Source organism: Maylandia zebra, linkage group LG19 (assembly GCF_041146795.1).
Source record: "Maylandia zebra isolate NMK-2024a linkage group LG19, Mzebra_GT3a, whole genome shotgun sequence".
Classification (NCBI taxonomy): Eukaryota; Metazoa; Chordata; class Actinopteri; order Cichliformes; family Cichlidae; genus Maylandia; species Maylandia zebra.
The window spans coordinates 28,224,747-28,242,809 of NC_135185.1; the positions used below are offsets into that span (position 1 = coordinate 28,224,747).

General features: G+C 41.2%; 2 protein-coding genes across 3 annotated transcripts; both read right to left on the bottom strand.

The window, feature by feature from the left end:
* Positions 1 to 539: 539 nt before the first annotated feature.
* tpp1 (tripeptidyl peptidase I) lies at positions 540 to 7,196 on the bottom strand. Of its 2 annotated transcripts, none has more exons than XM_004540547.3 (13): positions 7,090 to 7,196; positions 6,595 to 6,669; positions 6,220 to 6,359; positions 5,977 to 6,127; positions 5,479 to 5,600; positions 4,369 to 4,535; positions 4,032 to 4,230; positions 3,665 to 3,853; positions 3,184 to 3,253; positions 2,955 to 3,075; positions 2,660 to 2,821; positions 1,751 to 1,876; positions 540 to 1,487 (listed from the first exon to the last, which is right to left on the bottom strand). In XM_004540547.3, the coding sequence occupies exons 1-13, from the start codon at positions 7,098 to 7,100 to the stop codon at positions 1,347 to 1,349; spliced, it is 1,674 nt and encodes a 557-aa protein (XP_004540604.1). In that variant the 5' UTR covers positions 7,101 to 7,196; the 3' UTR covers positions 540 to 1,346. The 2 variants fall into 2 exon arrangements, with proteins under 2 accessions (XP_004540604.1, XP_004540603.1); XM_004540546.3 differs by having other exon boundaries at positions 6,595 to 6,672; positions 7,090 to 7,168.
* Positions 7,197 to 9,231: 2,035 nt separating this feature from the next.
* mis18bp1 (MIS18 binding protein 1) lies at positions 9,232 to 15,339 on the bottom strand. The gene is made up of 16 exons (XM_004540548.3): positions 14,379 to 15,339; positions 14,123 to 14,260; positions 13,724 to 13,995; positions 13,440 to 13,513; positions 13,148 to 13,269; positions 12,925 to 13,015; positions 12,648 to 12,763; positions 12,328 to 12,494; positions 12,178 to 12,247; positions 11,146 to 12,094; positions 10,890 to 11,068; positions 10,398 to 10,531; positions 10,166 to 10,308; positions 9,995 to 10,082; positions 9,848 to 9,902; positions 9,232 to 9,704 (listed from the first exon to the last, which is right to left on the bottom strand). The coding sequence occupies exons 1-16, from the start codon at positions 15,205 to 15,207 to the stop codon at positions 9,601 to 9,603; spliced, it is 3,531 nt and encodes a 1,176-aa protein (XP_004540605.3). The 5' UTR covers positions 15,208 to 15,339; the 3' UTR covers positions 9,232 to 9,600.
* Positions 15,340 to 18,063: the final 2,724 nt, after the last annotated feature.

Below are 18,063 nucleotides of genomic sequence, written 5' to 3' on the forward strand. Positions count from 1 at the left end.
CATAGTGCGTACACACAAATGGTAGTTTTGTCAACTTTTGCAGTTACAAAGGTTCATCTGTAAAAATTAGTTTGTCGGCTTGTTTTTCTTCGCGTGCCAGGATACTGAAAACAGTAGAGGCCAGAGGCCGTGTTGACATTTGCATTGGAAATGACAGGGCAGAATTTTCAACTTTAACCAGTTTGTATAAGGTCTTTAGTCATAACCCACTTCTATTACATTTATCTATTTACACTTATTTTCAATGCATAATTTGCAGATTATTCTTGATTAATAATAAATTAAAATGTTAGCTTCAAAGTGTGGCGATTGATGAATTCACCCACAGGTAAATGATGATTGAGACTGGGAGGAGACAAAAATCCCTGAGAGGGTTGTGCCACAAAGGCTGATTGTTGTAAAGTCAAATATGTAGCTCCGGCTCCTGTGGCAACCCATTGTGACAGCCAAAGGAAGCTCTAATAAGCTCACATTTCCAAACTGCAACCATCATAACATACTTTCAAACATCGAGGATAATACTGAACACCCATCTGACATTTTGTTGTACATAATCTGGCTTTAATCAGTCCACAAAAATAGTAAAGGCAGTGCTTTCACAACAAGTACAACAATGCTGGTGGGTAGAATTGCTGAATCACTTCAAATCCACATATTACAACACATCTTGTCATTTCACAGCAGCAAATCAAGATTTCAAAGGTCCTCTTAATCAGCACACCACAAAGTATGTTCCCCTTTTTAGTGCACATACATGAGCGGTGTTTTAAAAATCTCAAACAACACGATGACTTGTACCTAGTTTATCCCTGCCGAGTAGTTAGGAAGTCTCATTCCCTGTACAGATCAGATATTAATCCAGCTCACAGTCATTAAGAATCAACAGCACTATTTTAAAACAAGCTGTGCATAAGAAGTGATTACAGTATATATTTCCACCTTTTCAATAAAGTTATTTAATCTTTTTGCATAGCCAACTGTACGTCCTCACTGTGTATCTAAAGGGATAGATGTAAAGCCAAGAATATCTCAAATCTGGGTCAGTTATAAATGCAGTGAACAGCAGAAAATGGCAGCTGTAGTGCAGTATTAAAAAACTACCACTATAATTATCCCTGGCAAACATACTTGAACAGTTTGAAGCCTTAAAATGAGAGGCGATGCAATTATCCTTAAATGATTCAGCAAACAAAAATCTTTAGGAGTTCAATAATCCTTCAACTTCAAACGTATACCTGAATAAAACCAAAAGAGGCAACCTAGAGTATAGCTATTCGAGCCTTTTGCCTTTGGCATTGTGTGTCTGCCGTCTACTCTCAGAGCAGGCGCTGGTGGGTTATTTGCAGCTAATCACTCAGGAGGACAGCCAGCAGGGCAGGATAGTTTGGCGTACCCCAGCCGGTAACAGGATCCCACGAAGGTGCGGCACAGAAACCCTGCCCTTGAACCTGCTCGTCCAGACAGCCATAGTGGCAACCTTCAGTTACCTTGAGACAAAAGTGAACGGCATTTAGGAAACAGACCTCGACCATGGATATTTGGTTTCTTGTTTTAAAAAAATGCCTTAGTGAACACCCGTCATAACAGTAGCAGCGTAAACAAAGCTTGTTTTTCGGTTAAAGCGTCGCAGTGTCTATGTTGTGTAATCTATACAAGTGGAGCATTCTTCAATAGTTTGGTAACAACAAGAGTCCTCCAATAATTACTTCAAGTACTTATCTACAGTAATAGTATAATTAGCTGCACTTACATCAAATAAGGCCTTTCCATTCAGCTTATAGAGTCGGGGGTTGAGGAAGCCCAGGGCAGGCAGGCCCTTCATGAAACGTTGATCATTGATGAGGGAAAGCATACCTCCGACTACAGGGGTCGATGCCTGGATGGGTAAGCAATGCATGTGAGATACAATGAGCCACAAGAAGCAGACATTCAAAGCAAGTGATTTAAGGTAAGTGCAGACTGTTGGTGGTGCAGCAGGTGGTGAATGGGGGTGGCTACACTCTGTAAACACAAACATTTCTTTAACTGAAATAAACCTCCCATGATGTGTAAGGCTTTTGTACCAAATGTAAAGGAATCTGAAGAGCGCAACATGGGGGAATGAAGCATCACCCTTTTAGACCTTCACTCATTTTAAAGCAAATCCCCTGTAGCTATTGAGTTTGCCTGCTCAGATCCATCCTAACTGCACAGAGTCTGTTCTGGAAACTACAGGTACAGGTATAGATATTTATGTACAGATGTATGATTGTGCATTTTTGTTGTATGCATATCAGTGTGTAGGTATGAATGCACTTGTCTTACTCTATATGAGCCATTGGCTGGTGATTTGAAAGTCAGATGAATATTTCTATTATTCATTAGACGGGACCAACTCAATTTCAACCACAGAATCTGTGTTATTTATATAGAGATGTCTAATGTATTTGTTATGTTGCTTCGATGAATGTCCATACACGTCAAGTGTACTTTGTTGGAAATAAACTTATCTGTCCAAAAAAACTAAACCTGCAACATTTTAGGAGCCCATAGAGGAAAAAAGGCACCAGCTTCGTTTAGTCTGTCAGTTTGCCCATTGGGCTAATTTTATGGTTCTTCTGTTTCTTTTTTCCTCCTCTGCTACATTGTCAATTCTCTATTTGCTACAAAGGATACTGACCGAGGTCCCCGACACCCACGGGACAGGCACTCTGTTGCTGACCACCCAGTAATTATCAGATAGGGCAGCCATGTCTGGGTAAGCCCTTCCGCTGGTATTGAAGTATGACTTAGGAGGGAGGGATGCCGCTACAGTCTTTAGATAGCTATTCACCGCAGTGGTCTGTGGGAACACACACAGAGCACAGATAGCACTGTTTACACTGACTTTTGGGGGGAAAAAAAACACACGATGATCACTGGATACATAAATGAACGGAGATGTATCATGTATCACTAAAGGCTGATGATTTTACCTGGTAGTCGGGCATCTTAAAGATGTTGCTGAAGCCTCCACCACTGATTGAGTCTGTGACTTCATACGTGACCTTATAGGGGTTCTTGAAGGATGTGCCTCCTACTGTAGTCACATATGGGCTGGAAACAAGAAGCTCTTTAAATCAGATTTTTTTTAATATAGTAAACTATCTGTTGCAAATAATTACACGCTGCTTTAGTTTCACAAAACTGGAGTTGATGTTTTACCTTGAGGCAGGGAAACTGGGCCTGAAGGTGTTTTCTTTCCCCAGATGTCTGCATCCAGCACCACTGTCACCTGAACACGACACAAGATCAGGGTGATTATAAGTGAGGTGGCAGGTGATGGTGCAGTAAATTTTACTAATGACTGGCAGCCTATTGACTGTTGCTTTGGAGCCGTGATAAAAAGCAAGCAGAACAAAAAGGTATCGCGTACACATGCCGTGCCATCAGGGGTTCAGTATGAAACAATGGTGCTGTATTCATGTTTCAAGTGACATAATGATCTGACAATGAGAGTGACTTTACAGTCAGGTGACATATTGCCAAGGAGACAAAGCCTCTTATTTTCTTTACACGATCAGGTAAAGAATTCCCCAGTTATTCAAGTCAAGTCTCATTTTTAACCAAGGTGACGAAAACCACAAAAAGCACCACAACATGTCACACACATGTTACTATTACAAATGTTACTGTTATTACTGACCAGAAGCAAAGAGCAATGAGATTCCTCTGACGCCGGCCTTCATGAACTCTGTGTTGATGCGTGTCATGTAGGCTGCAGAAAGACTGTCTTCATCATCTCCATAGCTGATAGTGTGAACCCAGGGCAGGTCAGTCATGTTGCTGAGCAAAATCATCCACTGGAGGAAAGGCTCCTGGGACTCATGGCGACCTGGAGGCACAGCAGAACAATTTAAAGGGAAAAAAGAAACGTTACTCTGTGTGGAGGTTGGTTTTTTTTCTTGCTTTTAACTCCAAGCTCTGACCTCTTTGCTAAAGGGTTTATCATTTCTATATCATGATTTTGTTTTGAATAATCTAAAAACAGAAAGACAAACTCTTTCTCATACCTGGATTGGTGAAGACCCAAGTGGAGATGTTTGCCCCTGTGCTCATGATGTACTCTACATCCAGACTGGCCTCTATACCAGCTTTTCCTCCCCCCTGGGTTCCTACAACTCGATCCACCTCAGACCGATGCTGGAAGGCACCACCGAACATGGCCATGAACTCAGCCAAGTCGGCGGGATGGTAATATTGCTCCAAAAACTAAAAGAGAAAGCAGCTAGCTACAGTGAAAAATTACACCACGTTATAGTCAGATTAAAGACTTGGAGCTGAAGGTTATATGGCTAGTTGCAACATTTAACCTTTCATCCCTTAAATAATAAGGTGAGTGTATCATACTTGAGCTACAGCTTGGCTGTTGTTCTGAACTGATCCCACATCAGCTGATGTTAGATTGTAGCGAGTCCTTAAAACAGCAGGAGTCACCCCGAGGTGAAACCCTGCCTTAGACTTCTGCTTCTTGCTGAGATCCAGTCCCTTAGGAGGAAGACGGTGAAGTCCTCCAACTGCAGAAGCATACACAAATTTTAAAAAAAAATTAAATCCCACATCCACTTCCTTAACCACTTATGTACTTCAGAGTCACGGGGGCGGCAGTGTCAATGCAGATCCAAACCTAATCATATGAGATGCTCTCATAAAGTTCAAAGACTTTGCCATAAAAAATGATGAAGTCTTTGAACCCAAATATATCTCCTCACCTGCATCTCAAACCCACTTTTTGTGTAGTTTCTATTTATTCCTTTTTTGATTAGTCACTGAAGTGCCATTCTGACCACTTGCACGTTGGTATTTACGATTTCAACAGAAATATCTGAGAGAAACCCACAACTTCTGTGTAAAAAATTACCCTGTGGCTAAGCACCGGCACCCACACACCAAGCAACAGTTTCTAAGGAAAAAGTGGTTAGCAGCGTCACCTTACACCAGCAAGGTTTCTGATTTCAATTCTGGCTGTACTTAAGGTGGTTAGAATAAAGCACTATATGATGATTAAAAGTATGATTTGTAGGACTTTAACAGGTCATTAACACTGCAGAAGCACTGAATACATGTAAACACACACACACAGGTCAGGGTCAAACTTGGGTTCTACTGTAACACCCTGAAGCTTGTGAAGGAGAATATTTGGTGCCACACTGGAGTTTTCTTGGCCACAATGACAATTTAAGTAACCACCCAAAAATTTAGGTCCTATGCGACACTATCCTCTTCCCCAAAATAAAATTCCTGGTAAAAAGAAATGTAATGAAAAGGTTATTGAGGATCCAGTGGGCAGTAGTGACATCTATTCAAGTGGACTGAACGGGACAAAGAAGCGATCTAAAAAAAAAGTTTTTGCAGCAAAATGTGAGTAGGTGTATTTTTTTGCAAGCAATCGTAGAACTTTATGACCTAGGTCTAAAAAAAACCAACATAATAATTAGCAGCTTTTGAAATGGAGCTCACCAAAGTCAAGGTGATGATGAACGTCATCGGGAACCGAGTATGGAGCTGAAGACCTCACTAAATAATGTCCATCTCTCATATAACGGTGAAATCTGCTTCCTGGAAGTAACCTCTCTGCAGTCCTGAGGGAAAAAAGCAAACAAAAGAATTCAGTACAACTATCATTTACTGTCATTACCATGCAAACACATGCAAGTCCATTTATGTGTGTTTAAAAAGGAAACAATGTAAAACAGATAAAACAGGAACTTCTAGTAAGTGAAATCGACTCCTTGTCTCAGCCTTGATTTATGAATTTCATTTTACTCCAGGTCAATGTCTGATTTTTTTTTTAACCCAAAACCGCATAAAGAGGAACTATATCACAAGATACAAGCATTAGTGGGAGATTTACACTGCTACAGAACTCGTGTTGAAGAAGTGACTTTGCGCTTTAACTGTGTCATGAGCAAGTGAGTTGAGTAAGCAGAACAAATGCTGCCAAAGAAATATGCTTACTCTGCAGTCATGGTGCACTGCAAAAAGTCCTGAGTGCGAATCGTAAGGCAGTTTGTAATCCCATGACTCTGCAGCCAGCGATGCACCACTTTCTCGGTCAGGTCAGAGGGACGCACGAGGGAGGCTACTTCCTCTAGACTGAGATGCTTACCTGGAGTGCAAACGAGCACAGGTTAACGTTTAAAGGAGTATTTCTTTCTGTTTTTAAAATGTAAAGGTTGCAGTTATCGGATAGATCCATACCATACTGAACTGAGTCAGGGTCTGACACCAGCCTGAGCTTTTCCTCCAGCAGGTGAACATTCTGCTGCTTTAGGGCAAAGGTCAGTTCGAGCTCTTCTGTGGGACCAACCCGATCCACATGAGCCCACTCCTGTGGTATCCTGTGTAAAGAGGAATAAAAATTTTGAAAATGTATTTTAACAGTCAGAAATTAATGGCAAGCATTTAAATGGCTGGGAGACCTGGTATAACAGACTTATTAATAAACACGGCACCCAGTAATTAATTACATATGAATCATACCTCACTTTACAGTCTATAGCTAGCAGAAATCCAGATGTAACTTAAACTAAATAATACATATCATAACAGATTTAAAATTGTATGTTTGCTCACAAGACATCCTGGTCTGACTCCAGATATCCACTCCAGACCACCGAACTGAATAAAAAGGGCAAGGAGAAGACCAGTCTGCTGGAAGAAAGGAGAAATCAAAGCATTGAAAATCAGATACACCCAAAACAAACCCGGAAGTTTTGTCAAAACTACAATTAGCACCTAGTGTTATTTCAGGTCGGTAACAAAACATGTCTTGGTGCATCTTTGACGTCTCAATGTGATTCAGGTAAGAAGGTAAAATTAAAATCATACGCATTTCTTCATGCCTTCATGCACACATAGCGTTATGCTAATGCTACATCTATTACAGAAAAGCGCGGTTTAGTTTATTACAGCTTTAACGTCCCACGGCCACTTTAACCTGCTACATTAGCAGCAGCTATAGGTCACCAGTGACGTAAAAAACGTGGGTTAGCTACGTTTAAACAGTTCACGGTATCGCACTCTTCATTATTTATGTAAATAAGCTCTGAAGTTATCTAAAGCACTCACAGTTTGTTCATGGTGTCCTCTCCTGTTTCAGATTGCCAAACTCAAGCGACCAGGTTAGTGTATGCGCACTAGTCATGTGACTTTGTTTTCACGTGATTAGCAACCGCTGCCCCCCCCTTCCCCCTCCCACCACCGATCCTTTAACACGTTTGTAATGTAGTATGTTCTGCTAACTTTTATTTTTGGTTTATTTATGTTTGTTTTGTTTTTTTTACTGCACGTAAACGCTGCTCCTTAATAGTATTCAAATAGAAAAAGTAAACTGGGTTCAAATCTGTGTCACAGCTTCACTTTTGCTGGTTTGGAGGCAAGTTTTGTAAATTTCCTGCTATGGTTTGCATATTTCTGTCCACTCACACTTCTCCTTCACCACTGTGGACTTGGAATGAAAGAAAAATTGTCTCCCCAACTAAAAGCAAAAGAACAAAAACAAAAAAACTAGCTAACTTAAAATAACTAGACGGTAGAAAATAACTAAAATAATATTGCAAACTTAAAAAACCTAACTATAATAACACATACCAGTGTGGAAAGACTAAATTGAATAATACACATATATTTACTAAGTTTGTATTGTAAGTCTGGTATATTTCTGTTGATGTACAGTACTGTGCAAAAGCCTGGAGTCAGCTCTCATATCTCAATATTTTGCTTCCAAGTACCCAGTCCTTGTACCTGGGCTTTTTCAGAGGAATGCTTTCTTTGTTTGTTAAACCACTTAACACTGACTTATGAATCGTTCAAAGATAAAACAGGCACTTAACTCAAGGACTGAACCAGCGTTGTGTCTACACATAACAGACAGGTCAACAGCAAAGAACTAATTTTAAATGGTTTCTTTAGGCACTTTGTTACTAGCAGCCTGTCACAATAGGCACACAGTTTTGCAGCATTAAATAGTATTTTGCACCAACAAGGTGATTCCTAAAGAACTGTTAGCCAAAAACTTGGCATATCTTGGCATGGTGTGCAAAAAAATTGAGGAAAAAATTGAAAGTGGATAAGAAACGGCAGGCCTGAAAAAAAAAAAGATCCACAGCAGGAAAAGCAGTTAGTGAAGGTTATATCCTTCAGAAAAAGGAAAAATCCAGCAAAGACCTGAGAAATGCATCTGCTATTCACTGAAGCCTCATCACAAATGTGGCTTCAGTGAATAGCCACAGGAAACAGCAAGAAAATGAGAACTGGACTGATCTTATGGAGGGATTAATCCAGTTTTGACATTTCTGGCTCATCATCATCAGTATGTACAGAAGAGAAATCTTGTGGTACAGTATCTGTACAATGAAAATGAAAATTCTTAAAGAATCAAGCACCTTCTTACCTTACAGACCCAAAATACTGTATCACCTGAATAGAGTACTTTGCTCTACTTTTCATTCCTAGATTTAAAAGTAGAATAGGAAGCAGAGCAGAGAGGCCCCTCTCCTGTGGAACCAGCTCTCAGATTTGGGAGACAGACACCCTCTCTACTTTTAAGATTAGGCATAAAACTTTTCTTTTTGACAAAGCATAAAGTTGGGACTGAATCCCTTAGTTAAACTACAAAAGGCTTAGGTTGCTGGGGCTCCCATGATGCACTTTTTCTTGACTCACTATGTGTTTATACGCCACTCTCATTTAAATATTAGTTATTAATAACTCTTTGGCTCTCTTCCAGTGTCTTTTTGTTCTGTTTCATTACCTCCAATCAGTCGCGACAGATGACTGACCGCCGTTCCGCTTGAGGTTTCTTCCTGTTAAAAGGAAGTTTTTCCTTCCCACTGTCATCAAGTGCTTGCTCATTGGGATCTGATTGTTGGGAGTTTTTCTGTATTACTGTAGGGTCTTTACCTTACAGTATAAAGCACACAGACAACTGTTGTTGTGATTTAATGCTATATAAATAAAACTGTACTGAACTGAATTTTAATCAGTGGTGTTAAGGATCTTGTCATAATTATGAATGTGGACAGTACCATGTGGAAGCATTACTGAAGCAGTGTGAAATCGTCTTGACAAAGAACAGAATAAAAGGCAGCCAAAAGAAAGTGTTGAATTTCCTTCAGGAAGCCTGTAGAACTCATCCTGAAGACTACTTGAGCACATCAACACCAACAACCTCTGTGCAACTAAAGCATAAAACAATAATTAACAATGGGGGAAAAAAAGGTTTATTATAAGTAACCCTTTGGTATATAAAAAAAAAAAAAAAATGCAGATACACAAAAACTATATTTACAAGGATGTACTGCAAGACAGCAGCAGTTCTTTTTTTATTCTCTATTAAAATTGATTTTACATTTGCAACTATTAAATGTAGACCACATTGTCTCAACACAAAAATATTTATACGTTACAACATTGGAAGTTATGTACATTGAAGTGGTGAGGAAGACTGGCAACAGATGTTTGGCTGTTCATGTCTCAAGGTGGGGGGATCCCACCTTTCCTCTGCTAATTTTGACTCATTTGAAGAATTTCAGATTTAAAAATAAAATGAACAACATGACATTTCATTTCTGGCTTTGATCAGTCGTTATCTGAGAAGTAGAAATCCTCCTCCTCTTCTTCACTTTCAGACAGCGCCTCATTGTTTCCAGGGAACATCTCCCAAACCACGAATGTATCGTTTTCTAGTGCAAAAGAGGGGAAAAATAAATAAAACAGGTGGTCAAAGACAAAAAACCAAAACTCTACCTGTAAAGTTATGAACTCTTTTCCTTTTATCTATATATTCCTTTTGTACAACTGTTACCTAATTCTTAAGGACACTTACCCGTGTTGCCACATCTTCTCATTGTTCTTTTAGCTGATGGTGTGGGTGTGAATCTCTGAAAGTCAAAAGAAATACAGTGTTGTGTGAAACAAACTTCCATGATGAAAAATGTCACAAATTACGCCCAATCTGTTAGGAAAGAAGTACCTTTGAAGGAAGTGGGAGCTTGCAGGCGTTAAACTGATTTTTTTTAATCCTCTTCTGCAGTTGATACACGTACTTATCGTCATTGTCCCTTTAAAATCGAGGCAAAAATTAAGTGAAAACGTTGTTTTCCTGCACTCATCTCATTTCAGGTTAGAACAGACGTTCGCCCACCTGTTTGGAGAACCCATCATGCCTGGAGTGATATGCAGACACTGAGGAGTCTTTACTTCAGGGAAACGTGCCGACATAGGGGTCAAGGGTTCCAGGTCCGACACTGCCAAGTCTTCTTCGTCCTCGGAATACAAGGAAGGGAGCTGCGTGTCGAGGCACGGTCAAGAGGAATGGTTAGTTGTTGTTTAGTGTAACGACTACTCATAAAAAAACCTGTGAAAGGGAGACAAACCTCAAAGCGCTTGTTCTGCATGTATTCAGAGCTGAAAACGTCATCAACATTGTCCCTGGGCATAGTCTCCAAAAACTGACGCACTTGCTGTTTTCTCTTTAGGGTTCCCACTCGGGCTGATATCACAGGATGATCTGTAACCAAACACAGGCAGATAGGCATCACCGGCTAAGGCTATGTAAGGGTGCTAAATTTGTGTATACTTTGTTCAAATCTGTGTAACAAAACAAGCTCTAGACTGTATTTAAATTTTAAAGAATTTATTACTCAAAGAGAAAACAGTAGATCAATAATGAAGGTACCTGTTGGCTGTATGCATGAGATTGTCCCATTTTACTTAAAGAGTATAATGGGACACAAAGTAGTGAATAGTGAAGTAATACTTTTCAATGCTGGAAAAATATCCCTCAAAGTTATTAATGAAACACCTTAAAATGGTACACAAATTAACTAACTTGCACAGTCGACATCCCAGAAGTGTCTATTCCCTACCTGGAGCTTGGGGCGGCTCAACCTTTTTCTTTTTGGGTTTCGTGGCTTTCTTAGCAGGACTGTACGATGCTCCCTGGGATGTGTGCTGGCTGTGGCACTCTTCTGCAGAACGGGTTCCCACCATCCGTGCTACCTTTGCCCAGTAATTTGCCATGTGCTTAGGATAGTAAGACACAGCCCTGGCAAACAGAACATAGAAAAACACGATTATAACCACAAGAGAGCGACAAGGCTTTACTGCGGATACAAAACTCACTCTTGTAGTCTCATCAGCTCTGCCTCTGTCCACTTATCCTCATCGTGCTCCGGCGGTATGCTGCCCTTGTTCGTACTGTGTTTCTTGCTGGATTGCGTGGGCGCAGCCAAAGTCTTTGTGGGTGCTGGTGCTCTGGTGCATTTGCTTGACTTGTGTTTTGGTTTGTGCCTCATCAAGTTATCTGAATCCTCTGACTTGGTGGATGAGGACCCATGTTTTGGCTGAGGCCTGCTACGAGCATTTCTACTGCTTTTACTGTGCGCTCCTTTCCTTTCCCTCCGTCTCCTTGTGGGTAACTCATCGTCCGATGACAGATTCTGGGATGTTTCATCATTCACTGGGGGAGATTCTAGGGGATTTGTGATCCGTTTTCTTGTATTTACTCTTTTTGTAGGCCTGCGAGTGGCATGTGACCCATATTTTTGGGACTTCAGTGCTGAATGCTCTCTGTTATCTTTTTCCTCTTCAGATCCTGGTGAGTTGTTTGTGGCAGAGCTGTGGCTCGACTTTGACTCCCTGTGAGTGCTCCTGCTGTCTTTACTGTGTCCTCGCTTCTTCCTCTTAATAGATAACTCATCATCTGATGACAGATGCTGTAATGTTTTAACTGAAGGAGTTTCTGGGGAATTTATGACAGCCTGTTTACTTTTAGATAATCTTGCTGAAGCACTACAGCTGCCCTGTGACTGTTTCTGTGATCTCTGTGCTGAAGACTTTTCATTATCACTGTGGTGTTTTAGGACAGTGTCCACATGTAGTTCTCTTTCTTTAGCAGGACACTTTTGGCCAGACCTTGTTATTCTTCCTGCCCCCTCCTCAGGGCTTATTAGTAGCTCTGCAGCAGGTTCGAGAAAATCAGAGTGATTCCTGTCTGGTTTAGCCTTGACTCTGTTGCGTCTGTGAAGAGGAGCCTTGACCTTCCTCAGTAGTACTGATGCCTCCTTTTCACCTAGGATCAGAGAACACAGTTTTATGCAACATGTACTTTAAAATCTCACACTGCTATGACTAAAGCTCCAAGAGCGTCTTTACCTTCACTGCAGGGCAAGAACACACGGACGGGCTCCTGCGACATCCCTGTAGACAATGTTGTATTGACCTCCTGTGGAATATCAAAATGAATATAGTTGAAGTAACTCACCCTTAATTATAACACACACAAGCCCAACTTTAGGTGCTTACAGAGTTGCAGATGGAGGTATTATAACATTCATGGATGGTAACGTTCATGAACGCATCTAGAATGACGCGCCCTCCTTTCCAGTACTCCAAAGGTGGTTTGATTACTCGACCGCTTCGAGACACTTTCATGCTAGAGGAGGGGGCACCCATGGGAGGGCAGGATTCAGCTAGAGAGAATTAACAGAGAAAGTAAAATTACTTTATTGTAAAAACAAAAACAACAACAATTTATTCATGCCCCCAAATCCACTAAAAACAAACAAACAAACAAACAAACAAAAAAAAAAAAACACGTCACCAGGTTTGTATCGTGTACTTACATGTCATAAAGGAAGTTTGCTGGTTCAAAGAACTGTTGATGAGGGAGGCCTCCGATTTTTTCTTCGATTTGATACCACTACTTTCACTTTTCTTCTGTCTTCCTCTGCCTTGGTTGCTACAGGAAAACAAAATTTAGGTCTTAACCAAGCCCAAAGGTGTAAAACAACCAATCTAAACAAATTATACAAAAAATAATTAATTTAGTCACAATCCCCCTGCAAAAACAAACACAATATATTGACCGCAAGAGCAGGGATGTGAAATTAGTGTTCTTACTCTCTCGACTCTGTCAGCATCTTGTTGTAAAGCGCCTTCCAGTCAGGAGGAAAACCCTTTTCAAACTTTTTCAAAAACCACCTGGGAAACTCTGGGGAAAAAAGAAAGAGTAAATCCATGTAATACCATGCATAGGACTCTCTCTATACAGCTTTGCTTCACCCTTTTATCCATTTTTAATTTCTTCCCACGCACAATTGGAAAAAGGTTCAAGTCAGCTTACCGGGTTCAACTTTCAAGTTCATCTTCCCAACCAGGATGTAAACCCTGCCGGAGACGGTCTTTATCATAGAATTAGAAACCCTGTGCATGATGACGTTACTGTTCCATGGTATGTTGTCTTCCCTGGGAGGAAATGACCAGCAGTTGACTATGAACCTCATTAAAATCTTTTGGATGAAACCAAAAAAATGTCTAAGTCTAATGTCTAAATGTCTATCAAATGAGAAAAGCAACCTGACATCATGTCATTCTCCTCATTCACAAAGTTCAAAATTACATCAAACAACACTTACCCGTGGATTCCATCAACAAAGAGGCCCTTGCTGTTCTTCCTCAGGAACCACTTTTTGAGATAAATCACACTCTCCTACCAAAGGAGGGAAACAAGGGGACAATGATGAACCAGAGAAAACTTGTATAGGGAAATGCAAACTGCCGCTGACCTACTTTTTCAATTTGCTCTTGAAATGTAAATGTATCAGTAACTGTTTTTCTTCAAACAGTTTTCAGGCTCAACCGACACAAGGCCTGCCATTTGTTCACTTATATTTCATTAATAGGCATTTGTTTTACTCACGCTGGGGAATGTTGCTTGCTTAGGCCACTTGTTGCACTTGAACACAGCCTCTTGTCTCTTCGGAATCAAGATCTTCGGAGAATTGAGCACGAGCGGGTCTTCGAGCAAAACGGGCTTCGACGACACAGCCGAGGTCAGAGCGTCAGCTGACTCTGATATGTGCCGGCTTACAGGAACATCACTTTCTGAGGTGTTTGTAAACACACTGTCGTCCCTCTCACCAACACTGTGAGGTGTGGAGAGAGGGCTGTCTCCGGACTTAAGGGAGTTACCTATGGGAAAGATATTGTGCCATAAGCAAAGGTGTGTTGTGCACAGTGACCTGGGAAAACTCAAACTATATCTATAGAAACTGCTTAAACCGGATGTGCTGCTTTTTTAACACCATGGCACACTCACCTGCATTAAAGATGTCCCTCGTGGTATTGATAGCTTCACGAACTCCCCGCAGTTCCCTTTTGCTTTCTCTCTCCTTCATATAAGCAAACATCTTAGCTGGAGACATTATAGGAATTTTTTCCAAAACAACACCACAGCCTGTTTCAAAACAGAAGAAATATTTTATTATTATTCTATTGTAGACGTCTACCAGGTGATTTCTATACACCTCTATATTCTGATGTAAGGTGGGGAAAGGCAGGAAAAAATGTCTCACGTCTCTCTGCCACGGATTTTCTTGGTGTAAACATGTCTTCGGGGATCCTCTCTGGTTGGTCAGTGGAGCATCCTTTGATGTTCATCCAGGTGCTGTGGGTGTTCTCCTCGCTGACAGCAGGGGCTTTCCTCTGCCGAGGCTGACATGTGAGTTCATTTCTCACCTCCTCAGTGCTGTTGGTGTTGACTTTGTTAAACTCCTGCTGCTCCCATTTTCTCTTCCTCAGCCTCTTCACCATGGGGGAAAAGGCACTGGCTGTAGACAGGGGTTTGTGGAGAGGAGCGCATTCTTCATCAGAAGCAATGCTCTTGCAGTCACTTTCGACAGGTTGAACCTTCAACGGAGTCGTGCTGGAGAGGATGAACTGATCCGCGTCTCTGACCTGAGGAGGTTCTTTGTGGATATGATTAGTCAGAAAGGGAGGGTGAGATATGGCTGTCGACTCCAGGAAACGTCTCTCGCTTCTTGTGCATCCAAGTCCCATTTCAACCACTGGAAGCGTTTCCTCCAAAGGTTTGCGGATAAAGTCTGAATACGAATACGGAGAGGTTTTCTGTGGACTCTTAATGGGCGAGAGAATCAAAGGCTGGGCTTCGTTGCCGAACCTCTGATTCTCATCGAACTCCTCGGTCACCCAGATCCTCTGCTGCTGCTTCCTGGGCGACTTTAAATTAACTCTGTACTCCTCTCGAGCGTTGTTCGGCGGACCGTTGTCGTCTTTTGCGCACATCGCTTCCTTTTGCACCTTGGATTTGAGCTTAGCAAAAACTTTGGCCGGAGATTCAAACTGCGGTTTTGTCTGTTGTAATAAATGAAAATACGAAGCCATGATTCTCGAGCTGAAGTTACCTGACTGTAGATCCGAGGCGTTAGCTAGCAGCTAACGAGCTAGCCCGCAAATTTTAAATTTCTCATCACCGCCGCCTTTGGCTCAAACCGTGTGACGTACTTTCACAACAAGTACGTCACTGCCGCTCATCTCTGGAGTTTTGTTTTTATGAATAAAACTTTATTTAAAAGTTTGAAAACGTATTCTTGCAGTCTGTAAGGTTGTTTTTTTTTTTATTATTATTTAACACGAAAATACAAATAAATATGATACTTTTATTACTCACCAAAGGTTGAGCATGTAAAAAAAAAGTAAATAATAATAATAAATGGATAAACGAAGAACTATACATATATAATATTCAATATAATTCAATCTAAAAATGTCAATTAAATTTAAGACTAAAAAAATGATAACCAGTGTAATATGACTTCAGAAAAGTAACTGATAATTAATTTCTTTATGAAGAATTTTAAAAAAAGAAGATGACTCTTTCACGTGATACATACAGAAAACATAAATACATAAATACATAATGTTAATTTCTTTCCCTTTGTAATTTTCCCCCCAAAAAATAATATTTGCTGTTGAGTTGAGATATATATATATATATATATATATATATATATATATAAAACACCCAGCACGCCCCTGCGGGCGGTTTATCCTTCAAGCTCGGGTCCTCTACCAGAGGCCTGGGAGCTTGAGGGTCCTGCGCAGTATCTTAGCTGTTCCCAGGACTGCGCTCTTCTGGACAGAGATCTCCGATGTTATTCCCGGGATCTGCTGGAGCCACTCGCCTAGCTTGGGAGTCACCGCACCTAGTGCTCCGATTACCACGGGGACCACCGTTACCTTCACCCTTCACATCCTCTCGAGCTCTTCTCTGAGCCCTTGGTATTTCTCCAGCTTCTCGTGTTCCTTCTTCCTGATATTGCTGTCATTCGGAACCGCTACATCGATCACTACGGCCGTCTTCTTCTGTTTGTCTACCACCACTATGTCCGGTTGGTTAGCCACCACCATTTTGTCCGTCTGTATCTGGAAGTCCCACAGGATCTTAGCTCGGTCATTCTCCACCACCCTTGGGGGCATCTCCCATTTTGACCTCGGGACTTCTAGGTTATACTCGGCACAGATGTTCCTGTACACTATGCCGGCCACTTGGTTATGGCGTTCCATGTATGCCTTGCCTGCTAGCATCTTGCACCCTGCTGTTATGTGCTGGATTGTCTCTGGGGCATCTTTACACAGCCTGCACCTGGGGTCTTGCCTGGTGTGATAGACCCCAGCCTCTATGGATCTTGTACTCAGAGCTTGTTCTTGTGCTGCCATGATTAGTGCCTCTGTGCTGTCTTTCAGTCCAGCCACTGGTAGGATTTCTGGATATCAGCCACCTCCTCTATCTGCCGGTGGTACATACCGTGCAGGGGCCTGTCCTTCCATGATGGTTCCTCGTCTCCCTCCTCTTTCTTGGGTTTCTGCTGCCTGAGGTATTCACTGAGCACTCGGTCAGTTGGGGCCATCTTCCCAATGTATTCTTGGATGTTCCTTGTCTCATCCTGAACTGTGGTGCTGACACTCACCAGTCCCCGGCCCCCTTCCTTCCGCTTAGCGTACAGCCTCAGGGTGCTGGACTTGGGGTGAAACCCTCCATGCATGGTCAGGAGCTTTCTTGTCTTTATGTCAGTGGCTTCTATCTCCTCCTTTGGCCAGCCTATTACCCCAGCAGGGTACCTGATCACGGGCAGGGCGTATGTGTTGATGGCCCGGATCTTGTTCTTACCATTCAGCTGACTCCTCAGGACTTGCCTGACCCTCTGCAGGTACTTGGTGGTTGCAGCCTTTCTAGCGGCCTCTTCATGGTTCCCATTTGCCTGCGGGATCCCCAGGTACTTGTAACTGTCCTCTATGTCTGCAATGTTGCCTTCTGGTAGTTCAATCCCCTCAGTTCTGACTACCTTCCCTCTCTTTGTTACCATCCGACTACACTTCTCCAGTCCGAACGACATTCCAATGTCATTGCTGTATAGCCTGGTAGTGTGGATCAGTGAATCGATGTCTCGTTCACTCTTGGCATACAGCTTGATGTCATCCATGTACAGGAGGTGGCTGACAACTGCTCCGTTCCGTAGTCGGTATCCGTAGCCAGTCATATATATATATATATATATATATATATATATATATATATATATATATATATATATATATAGCAATGTAATTGATATGTTTGTGTATTTTAACTTATATTTGTTCTTTATCATGTAGTTTAAATTATTAAATTCTTCTAGTTTTACACACACATTCTATTCTCTTTAATTGTAGCCATGTATTACTCTAACCACTTTCCATTTGTGGATAAGAGCTCCCCAAGAGTAAAATCACTTAACTTAAAGTCTTTATTTCCATAGCAAATAATATAAAAAGATATATCTAATATTAGATTCAGACAGCTTTTCCTTAACTTTAAGGATTTATCTGTAAAAGCAATAATATTTTGGAAATTTTTATGTATTTAATTAATTTATATGTCATAATTCATAGGCCTAGCAACTTATCATACTTTCCATTGGTACTTGTACTTAAGGAGAATACTATAACGCAATTAGTATGCACAGGCCTTATTTATTGTACTCTTTTTATTGTACAGCGCTTTGTGACGGTTTTTCTGTAAAACGCGCTTAATAAATAAACTTTACTATCTTGATAACATGCATATACATGCAAAAATATGCAAAACCTGACCGTTTCTGTTGTAACTCAGTTTGGTGATTTTTTTTAACCCCTGCATTTTCTCCCCTGCAGAGGGCAGTAATGAGTAAAGAACCCACAAAAGTCCAGGGAGGAAAAAAC